The sequence below is a fragment of the Bufo gargarizans genome, chromosome 4 (genome assembly GCF_014858855.1).
Source record: "Bufo gargarizans isolate SCDJY-AF-19 chromosome 4, ASM1485885v1, whole genome shotgun sequence".
Classification (NCBI taxonomy): Eukaryota; Metazoa; Chordata; class Amphibia; order Anura; family Bufonidae; genus Bufo; species Bufo gargarizans.
Window position 1 is genome coordinate 525,799,621 of NC_058083.1, and position 10,883 is coordinate 525,810,503.

The 10,883-nt window shown below is 47.7% G+C and overlaps 1 protein-coding gene across 1 annotated transcript; it reads right to left on the minus strand.

The window, feature by feature from the left end:
- Positions 1-5,378: 5,378 nt before the first annotated feature.
- LOC122933643 (hemoglobin heart muscle subunit alpha-type-like) lies at positions 5,379-6,687 on the minus strand. The gene is made up of 3 exons (XM_044288546.1): positions 6,593-6,687; positions 5,756-5,960; positions 5,379-5,489 (listed from the first exon to the last, which is right to left on the minus strand). Exons 1-3 carry the CDS (start codon positions 6,685-6,687, stop codon positions 5,379-5,381), a joined length of 411 nt encoding a protein of 136 aa, XP_044144481.1.
- Between the last annotated feature and the right edge of the window lie 4,196 nt (positions 6,688-10,883).

The window sequence follows — 10,883 nt, forward strand, 5'->3', positions numbered from 1 at the left end:
CCGTCCTTCTTTCTCACGCACACAGTGGGTGAAGAGTATGATGATTTTGACTCTGCAATCCATCCGCGGTTCAGCAGATCCTGCAGGTATTCTTTCACCTCCTGGTGTAGTGGCTTCGGCACGGACATGTAAGTTCTTCTAACCGGTGTATTGTCTTTGAGGCGCAGTTGCAAGTGTAGGGAAGGGATGCATCCGATGTCAGAATCATCTTTAGCGAATGCGTGGCATTCCTCCCTTAGCATTGTCTTGACTATCTGTTGATCTTCCTCCGGTAGGTGTTCTATATGTACTGTACTGGTGGATCCCAGTGTTCTCGATGAGCATAGCCGGCCCTGATCTGGTTGACTGTTGACTATGAGTGGCCACACTCGCTGACTCTTTTGGTTTCACCTGAGCTGGGTATGTTGTCTTGATGGGCCTGAGGCACCCAATCCTAATCTGACTTGGTAAGATAACGTCTCGCTTGGTGGTGTTCCAAACTGGGATGGATAGTTTGGAAAACCGTCCCTTTTGGAGTGACACTAACGTCTCCCCGATATACAGTCCTTCTGGCACATCATGAGTCTCATCAGATGTAAACAAGACCATCTGATCTTGCAAGACTGGTTTGGCGTGAGCCCTACATCTGAGATACGTCACACTGTTTGCCGGAATTCTTTGGCTCTTGGTACCAGTCTTTAGTGCAGTACCACCAGTTTCTCTCAGGCTGGCTTGTAGCTGACTCACCAGGACTTCTGCTTTGGGGGTCGGCATTTCCAAGGCGGCTCCTAGTAGGTCCACGAACCCTGTAATGGTTCTCCTTCCCTTGACAGCTGTCTTCTTAAAGAGTTCTTCTATGACATTATACCCGATGATTGGCGTCTCTGCGAATTTCTCATCTGCCGATACCACAAGTGGCACTACTAGCTGTTTGGTGTTGTTACTTCCCGCTGTTAGTTGAAAAACTACCTCAATCCACCAGGATAAAGGAATTTTAGTCTCGTTGGCTGCCTTCCCAAGGAGGACTCCTGGCCCCAACAATTCTTCAAAATATCGGAGCACTGTATGTGGCAGAACCCGCTGTCTCTAGCTCTCATTGATGATGCTCACCTGAGAGCCAGTGTCCCATAGTGCTTGGACATGAGTATTGTCTATTTCACCAGGCATTTTTTTTTTCCAACGAGAATCAGTAACTTGCTGTTTTGTCACATGGTAACACCGTCCACGTGAGTTGGTACTTGCTCAGCCCTCTGGAGGGATCTTTGGTTATAGCAGTTGAGCACTCTCTAAAAGGAGTTTGGATTTCCCCTACCAGCCGTGGCACTGATGGTGGTTTTGGAGCTTGCTGGTTTGCTACCAACAAGAGTTGCACTTTGGGACACAGGGTTAGTCCTGTAACCTTCTCCCGTTTTACTGGTTTGGTCTAGACGTTTGGCAATATCTTGCTCTATTTCCAGATCATCCACAGTTTAAGTAATGATCGCAGGCACTTCTCTGACCGGTCCTCTTACAGGATTGACAACATCCATTGCTTGTACCCACTGTTACCTGAGGCCCTCGGAATTCACGGTCTCGTCGGGTTCTCGAATCTCTGAGAAGTGTCTTCATCTCTAGCATCTCTTTTTGCATCTGTAGCATCAGCTTTTCCAGTTCAGAGTTGCTCTTAGACAGCTGATTAATGGTGGTGGGGACCAAGGTGTTGTGTCGACAGTCGTTGTCAGGACACTTCGTTCTTGAGGACAGTGTAAGGCGTAAGACTGACATTCTTTCCCTTTCGTTGAACTGCTGTGCTGAGATTTATTTTGCTTCTGTTCCCTTTCCATCTCCATATTAGGGGCTTCATTCGTTTTCTCTATGAGCACCTCATCTGGAATGGAAGGGTTGTCTAAATACTGCTTTAATTGGAATTTGATGTGATCATTTCTCAGTCCACTACCCACTGATCTTCTGTATAAGCTCAGTCCCGAAATGTTCATCCGAGCCTTCCCCTTGGGAGACAAATAGCAACCGATCTTTCATTTCAATCGCTCTGAACAGGAAATTCTGTGGAGTTTCATTACTCTTCTGGGAAATGTTGAGGAGTTGCTGGTATAGTCCTGAGGTGTTCTTCTCCTTGTAGTGACTTTTCAAGATTCGTCTAAGTTGCACTAGAGTCAGTACATTTTTCATCTTCAGCATACCTCTGAGGCTTAGACCAGGGCTAATAGCTTTGACCAAAGTGTCACGGGGCGCCAAAGACGCACTCGGTCGCAGTCCTGCTGCTTAGCTTTGGGAGCGAGGATCTGTGTTTGGCCTCGTTCCCAGGGCGGCTTTGCTAGCTGGGAGGCTCCCTGCTCCAGTGGCGTACCTACCATATAGGCAGACCACGCAGCTGCTATGGGGCCCGTGAGGAAGGGGGGCCCACAGTGGAGGAGAGTCTCCGTCCCATCTATCTTCCTAACTGTCTCCCGTCTGCTAGCTCCGCCTCCCGCCTGCTAGCTCCACCTCCCGCCTGCTAGCTCCATCATGCCTGATTCCTCTGGATTGCCACAACCCCACCAGTAATGAAGTAAGTGACGACTTGTAGGTAAGGACAGTGCAGAGGTGTATGTGTGGAAGGGGGGGGGGGGTCACTCAGCTTTCCCAGGCTATTCCTCTGCACATATGCCATTCAGAACAGGAGGAAAGCTGGGTGCTATTATGTAATGTGACTCAGCTTTCCTGATGTCCTGCATGGCACAAGTGCAGAGGCAGGAGAAGATATGAGGGTAGGTGGGAGTTGTGTTACTCAGCTTTCTCAGACTACTCTCATGTCTCTCCACATGTGCCATGCAGGATAGCGAGTAATGTCAGTGTCTCCCAGCTGTCCTGTATGACACGGGGGATGGGGGGCACTCACTTCCTCAAACTTTTCTCATGTCTCTGCGCATGTGCAATGCTGGACAGCAGGAAAGTTGGGTGGTATTACATCATATAATGCCCCAGATTCTTGTCAATATATGCTGAACACCGCCGGGAACCAGGGCGGGCGGGCCTAGTATACTGGCACTGGGATGGGCGAGATGGTGCCTGGGATGGATCCGACCCAGTTTAATCAACCAACCTACCAGTAACTGGCCCCCCCCCCCCCAAATGCACATTTCTCCAGTCCAACTGTCCTAACAGAACCAGGGCGGGCTAGTATACTGGCACTGGGATGGGCGAGATGGTGCCTGGGATGGATCCGACCCAGTTTAAATCAACCAACCTACCAGTAACTAGTAGGTTAGTTGATTAAACTGGGTCGGATCCATCCCAGGCACCATCTCACCCGTGCCAGTGTACTAGCCCGCCCTGGTTCTGTTTGGATTGAAGAAATGTGCATTTGGTGGGATTTTTACTTGTACATGTTGCTTTGCCACTTGCATGACGTTAGTGTCAGGTGGGGGGGGCCTTATTGTTTTCCGCCCCAGGGCCCCATTTCACCTAGAACCGGCTCTGCCTGAAAGATTATCAAACTCAGGGTTATTCACTTTAGAAAAAAGACGACTGAGGGGAGATCTAATTACTATGTATAAATATATCAGGGGTCAGTACAGAGATCACTCCCATCATCTATTTATCCCCAGGACGGTGACTGTGACGAGGGGACATCCTCTGCGTCTGGAGGAAAGAAGGTTTGTACACAAACATAGAAGAGGATTCTTTACGGTAAGAGCAGTGAGACTATGGAGCTCTCTGCCTGAGGAGGTGGTGATGGTGAGTACAATAAATTAATTCAAGAGGGGCCTGGATGTATTTCTGGAGTGTAATAATATTACAGGCTATAGCTACTAGAGAGGGGTCGGTGATCCAGGGAGTTATTCTGATGCCTGATTGGAGTCGGGAAGGACTTTTTTTCCCCCTAAAATGAGGAAAATAGGCTTTTATCTCACTGGGGTTTTTGGCCTTCCTCTGGATCAACTTGCAGGATAACAGGCCGAACTGGATGGACGGAGGGCTTCTTTTCAACTCTGCAAACTATGTTACTGCCCCCACACAGCTGTGCTACCCCTGTAGCTTAAATTAAAAAAAAAAAAAAAAAAAGCCCCACTCCCCAATGAACTGCTCACACCCTTCCCCTCCGGCTCATGCTCTTCTACTGCAGCAGTCATGAGGACCCCGCTGCATCCCTCCTGCTGCCAGGAGCGCACAGGCCATCAAGAAAGCTGCTGACAGCTCCCGCCTTCACCATCGTATTCAACTGCATACAGTACGTCTCTGCCGTCTAATTACACATGTGCGGATCGATCCTTAGGCCCATTCAACTTTGTTTGCTGTCAAACTATTGCCTTTTTTCCCCCACAGTTTTGTCGCATATTTTTGTGCCTTTTTCTCTTCAGACATTTTGAATTACATTTTTGCCCCATAGAGAAGAGGATAGAAGAGCGCCCAAGGAAAACCGACACCAGAGCTTCAGCGTGCTGTGCTAGAAAGGAAATACATTTCATAATTCCCCATCTCGACCTGCTATTTTTCTGCAAATGCTGGCAAAAAAATAAATAAAAATAGAGTAAAAGCAACGTCCGTCCGCTCTGGGGGTCAGCACCATCACATCAGACTCCAACCAAACCCAGGATACACCAAGCACACGACAGAACCGTCATTGACCAGACATTGTAGCAAGTCCGGAGCATCTTCTCTAAGAGCTGTTCTCATTCCTCTGTAGTTCTATAGCCTATAAATGAAGAAATTTATACTTATGCATTTCCTCACCCCTTGACACTATGATCGGAGGATATTAGACTAGGAACGGCCACACAAAGACGCTGTAACAGACAGTTCTAAATTTATCTATTTTTTTTGTACTCTTCCCTAGAAACAAACAAAAAAAAACACAAGACTTGCAGAAAAAGATGCTCCAGTCCTGTTACTTCATGGGAGGACATGTATTTACATCAGATACAGGAGACTGCTAAAAAAAGTCATGAAAATTAATTGATCAGCTGCAATCAGTGATGGAACCTGACAGTACACATTTCCCTACAGCACCACCACTGGAGAAGTGAAGTATTGCACCATGTGAGCAAAATCAATAGGCTGTACATGCAACAGGCGCCAGGTCCTCCAGTGCAAGACTGGTAAATTAAGGTGATTACTAAGGAATTCCCTATAGTAGAAAATGAGACTAGACAACCCCATTTATGTTTTCCATGCCTTACACCCTGTGACATCACTCCTTCCTCCATAGTCTACTGGACTGAGGTAGACGCCATTATTAACCAAGTTTCCCTTTACAGAAGGCCAGACTAAGAATACCAGGAGACGGGATGTACAAGAATATAATTTATTACAGATCAGGAGAAGAGATCCCGGGTCATGGAGCAGTCATCAGTATCATGGAGGACAGACGCTGGTTACTGGAGACACATGGACATAGATCTGAGGAATAATCCTCCCGGTCAGCTGGCGATCAGGCCAACGGCAACCTCATTGAGGAACTTGTCACAGGCCGACTTGTCCACATCTGGGAAATGTTTGACGATGACCTCCAGGAGACAACCACACAGCAGCTGGGGATGGATGATGGGAGTCAGTGCATGCTCAACACTACAACAATTCTTATAAGGAGGAAGGGGGGGGGGTAGGTTTTGATAATTCTAGCTGTCCCCCCCCCCCCCCCCCGAGAAATGGCTCCACTCTTGTCCATGGGTTCTGCAGTTCAGCACCATTGACAGTAATCAAGAAGGAACTGCAATACCAGATACAGCTATGGACAAGAGAGTGGCGCCATTTTTAGCAGACTTTCTGATCCCCACTGGACAGATCTGCTCCTCACCTTGATGGTGTCCACACTGAGCTTCAGCTTGTTGGTGTGCATCTCCCGCAGTGTGGCCAAGTTCTCCTGCAGTTTTCCATAGTGGTTGAGGGCATCATTAATGGCATGGATGATCTTCCCTCCATGTGTCTTCAGATCCTGACTGCCGGGGGTCACGTCCATGTGAGTGAAGTGGGACTTGGTGTCTGGATGGTGCTGGAAGAGACTGAGGAAATGAAGATCCAGTGTTATAGGAGAACAGCGTCCTTACCCCATGTACCAAGGTAATCTGATGTCAGGACAGTAGAGGGGGCTACAAACAAAGCAGGAGCAACTTTAGGGATCGCTTAGTATTAGGTAAAGATGGCTACCTTCATTCAGAAGCAGCACCACACCTGTCTGTAATTATAGTTCAGATCCATTGAAGTGAACAGGACTGAACTGCAGTATCACACACGGCCTGTAGACAGGGGTGGCGCCGTTTAACAGAAAGCCATGTTTTACTAATCCTGTGCAACCCTTTTTCTCTCATTGGTTCTATTCACCTAATATAAACACTAAAAGAGTGTTTTGCAGGATTAGCAGTGACAGCACCACTCTCACCCACAGGATGCGTCTGGTACTGCAGCTCAGCCCCAATAACTTGAATGAAAACAATGCAATAAGAGAACTTATGGACAAACTGCTCTCTGGACACTCAGTGTTACTAGATTACAGTTTCTCAGGTCAAAGGAAGATTCCAAGCTAATCTGATACATTGTTGCATGTAGTCCAGGGGGCGGAGCTCCAGGTGTAACAATGTATCAGCTCCTCCTTCCCAGCCCCTTGTAGCAGTGACTATCTGGCTCTGCCGCTCACCTCTCCATGGCTTCACCTCCAATCTTCTCAGCGTCAGCGTTAATCTTCACAAACAAGGGCTCCAAAGCCGCCTTCTCAGCATCTGATAGCACCATCCTGGGATGTGAAGCTCCAGCACTAGGGCCAATCTGCACTGAGGGGCCCCAGACTCCATCATCACCTTTATATAGGGAGGAATGGCTGCTGATCCAGCACACCTGGGGCCCTACAGGAGAGCCCGACAACCTGGCCTGGCTGACAACTCCTGGACTGGAGTGCAGACACAATCAGCTGGTGGCTCCTGTAGACTCCTATCACCTGAGAAGACGCTCATGTGTATTAGCTCCGGGCTCAGTGCTGATCAAATGTGCGCAATGATTACACGTGACCGAAAAACGCACAATGATGTCACCTGTAAAGTTTTCGTTTGTGATCACATGACGCTGTGCGCACACGTGTGATGTGACATGTCTCTGATATCCGGTGCAGTTGGTAATTTCTGTATTATATGACATGTGATGTACGTCTATGGGAAACATCTCATTACACGTGTACAGTACATGTGGTATCATACATGTGATCGCAGTGCATGCATCGCATTGACATGGATCCCCAGCCAATCGTGCCACTCTAGTTATTAACCCTTTCATGATATGACATCACTACTGTCTTATAGGAGGTGTCAGAACACATACATGGTTGTCGGCTCGGCTGACAGGTATCTAGTATTTGGTGCTATTCACACAATGTGGTCAGATCGCAGTTTATTGAGATTCTCACCACGTTTTTTAAATAAAAAGTGTTATTTTGCAGAAATGTTGAAGCAATAAATGCGTCGTGTGAACTGACCCTTCTTGCCAGCCATGTGTTATAGGGTAATGTCCGCATGGGATGGATACTGCTGGTTAGAGATGAGCGAATTTCATATTTTAGTTCACTTCGTTTGTTGGTTAAAGGTGAATTGCGTTATGGATTCCGTTACCGCTGACCATAATGCAATTCTATAACGGAATGCCTTTAGAGTCATTCCGCTATTCATGCCGTCATATTGGAAGTGTATGGGCTGCAAAACGGATCCGTCCCGTTTCCGTTATGCAGTGGAGTCCGTCATAGGATTGCGTTATGGTCCGTGATAACGGATTCCATATCGCAATTCACATTTAACCAACAAACGAATTGTGATGAGGAAATGTTCTGATGGACCTGGAAGCCGACAGCAGGAAGTGAGAAATTTCGGAAGCCTTTCCCTGCATTAATGTGATTGTGAGGTCAGAGCGCCCGGTAATATAGAGGGAGATATCTGTGATGGCCGCCTTTGGGCAAGTTCACACAGATGATATGCTGCAGACCTGCTCCAGGCTCAGCTCTATTGAAGGAGTGAAACCGCGAGCGATCTCCCTTCCTGGTGCAGTCGCGGCTTTAAACCTCTCGCCTGCGAACTGCAGCACTGCCCATTGAAAACAGCGTAAGGCAAACACCATGCGCCAGCATCCACTTCCAAAATTCTGCTGTGTGAACGGGCCCATAGGGTGGATTTACACAGGGCCTTTAAAAACACTGTCTACCAGTAAAACTCTCTCAATTCAACCAATCAGAGCTCAGCTTTCATTTCTTAAAGTGGGAATCCAAGACCATGCAATACCCCAGACCTGGGGGGATCTGCAATTGCTGTGTTTTATATGTAATGTATTGAATGTACATGTTTATACCATTTATTCCATCAGGCGAGGTAATGGTTAGCAGGAACAGGGCTTACCCAACCTGTTCCTCCCCTCTTGGTAGGAGTGGGCTGGTCCAACTCCCCCTCCTGGCAGGAAGAAAGAGAGTGATGGAATGGGTTTTCCTGTTCTGATAGTTGGGGAGTGAGGAAGTACATGTCAGAGCTCCTACTCCCAGGAACCGCATCCCAGGAACTGGTAGGCAGTGTTTCTAGCTTAGGTATTGTCATGTATGTTATGCACTTATGCTCGTAACCTGGTCTCTCCGTAGCGATGGGAGAAAGGGAGTCAGCATGAGTTGTGTCTTTGGGCATCTGTTGCTGGACTACCAGAAGGAACCACCAGCACAGCCTGAGAATGGCCTGACTTTCATCAAGGGGGCGTGCAGTACCCCAGGCCTGGGGATATCTGCAATTGCTGTGTTTTATATACAGTATTTTAATGTTTATACTATTTATTCCTGCAGATGATTTAATGGTTAGTAGGAACAGGGCTAACTACCCTGTTCCTCCCCTCTTGGTAGGAGTGGGCTGGTCCTGTTTCCTGCCAGGAGGGGGAGTAGTCCTAACTAGAGAAGAAGAGTGTCCTGTTCGAATAGTGGGGAGTGAGGAAGCACACGTCAGAGCTCATACTCCCAGAAACCATATCTTATTCCCCTGTGAGGGAAACTCAGGGACCATATATTCTTCTCCTGTGAGAACACCTTAATCCTGTCTTAAGAAAATGCTTGAGAGACAAGACAGCAGAGTGATCAGCGAAATACAGCTTTACAGACACTGCTGAAAGGTGAAGGACAACAGCTCAGACACCACCACCTACCTAAACCACTGCTAGGCCTGCACTAGAGTGGACACCTAAATCCACAAATGCTTGGTAGTGCCAACCTATTGCCATCCAACCATCAGCCATACCTCCTTAACTGGTGCCAGAAACTGCCCTTTGTAATTATTGCTGCTGGATGTGCCACAAGATATATTTTGCAGTACAAAAAAAACTGTTATGCGTTCACTTTTGGCCTGAGTCTTCAATCTACACTTTCACTGCACCAAACCTCAGGGAATGACAGCCCAAATGAGAGTATTGTGACACAGCACCTTATCAGGGCCACTACCACTCCCATCCTCTGCACCAGCTCCTCAGGGGCTCACTGCAATTATTCCTTCCAACTGTTGAACAGCTGAAGGAGGGACAAGATCTATCTTTACACTAAGCCGCACCTCTAACTGCGCCCACTGCCTATCTATACTCGCCAAATCCTGCCCAGTCCTTTTTGTGCCCTCACACACCAGTTCTGACCTTTTAATGCTTGGACTGGGGGAAAATGTCTGTATGGTGGGAAGTAACTGGATGAGTGATAGAAAACAGAGGGTGGTTATTAATGGCACACACTCTGATTGGGTCACTGTCACTAGTGGGGTACCTCAGGGGTCGGTATTGGAGTGGTCATTGTCACTAGTGGAGTACCACAGGGGTCAGTATTGAAGAGGTCAATATCACTAGTGGGGTACCACAGTGGTCACTATTGGAGGGGGGTCGCCGTCACTAGTGGGGTATCACAGGGTTCAGTATTGGAGGGATCACAGTCACTAGTGGGGTACCTCAGGGGTCAGTACTGGGCCCTATCCTCCTTAATATATTTATTATTGATCTTGTAGAAGGCCTGCACAGTAAAAAATAAATTTTTGCAGATGACACAAAACTGTGTGAAGTAATTAACACTGAAGAGGACGGTATACTGTATATACACATACTCCAGAGGGCAGTATTCTGTATATATATACTACAGAGTACAGTATACATATACTACAGAGGGCAGTATACTATATATACTGTATATACTACAGAATACTGTATATAACTCACAAAAAGTTAGGGATATTTGGCTTTCGGGTGAAATTTATGGAAAACGTAAAAAGTTCTGCTCCAGCAGCAATAGTGTATTCCTCATCTCAAACAATTTATTGACACACAAGCCGACACCAGTGCTGGGTATACCGCCACAAAACGTCAGTGTCTCAGTAACCTGTCATGTGGCCTTGAGCATCAATTACAGCTTGACAACGACGTCTCCTGCTGTTTACAAGTCGACTTCTTGTCTGCTGAGGCATGGCGTCCTACTCTTCTTGAAGGGCGGCCCTCGGGTCATTGACGTTCTGGGGTACAGAGTTACGAGCCTCTACAGGACGACTCAGCTGATCCCATAGGTTTTCAATGGGATTCAGGTCTGGAGAAAGTACAGGTCACTCCATTTGTGGTCCCCGAGTCTCCAGCAGCCATTCCCCAATGATGTAACCTCAATGAACTGGCGCATTGTCCTCCATGAAGATGAAATTAGGCCTGTGTTGTTCATGCAGAGGCCCAATGACTGGATTAGGGTACTTTCACACTAGCGGCAAGGCACTCCGGCGGGTGAACAGCCTGTTGGATCCGTGCTGTCGCTAGTGCATGCGTGCCCCCGAACTACCCCTCCGGCCCCATTGACTATAATGGGGGCGGGCAGGAGTACCGGCGGCAGCACTGCAAACATACCGAGAGGCGGCCGGAATAAAACTACGACGGAGTTCCTTGGCGCTCGTGTGAAACTCTCCTTAATG

Bases quoted from the DNA above. Each gene is read 5' to 3' on its own strand.
- LOC122933643 (XM_044288546.1), bottom strand. From the start codon at position 6,687: ATGGTGCTATCAGATGCTGAGAAGGCGGCTTTGGAGCCCTTGTTTGTG. The intron at 5,961-6,592 runs GTGAGCGGCAGA...TCATTTCCTCAG, and splicing joins GGAGGTGAAGCCATGGAGAG to TCTCTTCCAGCACCATCCAG. The intron at 5,490-5,755 runs GTGAGGAGCAGA...ATCCATCCCCAG, and splicing joins TCAGTGTGGACACCATCAAG to CTGCTGTGTGGTTGTCTCCT.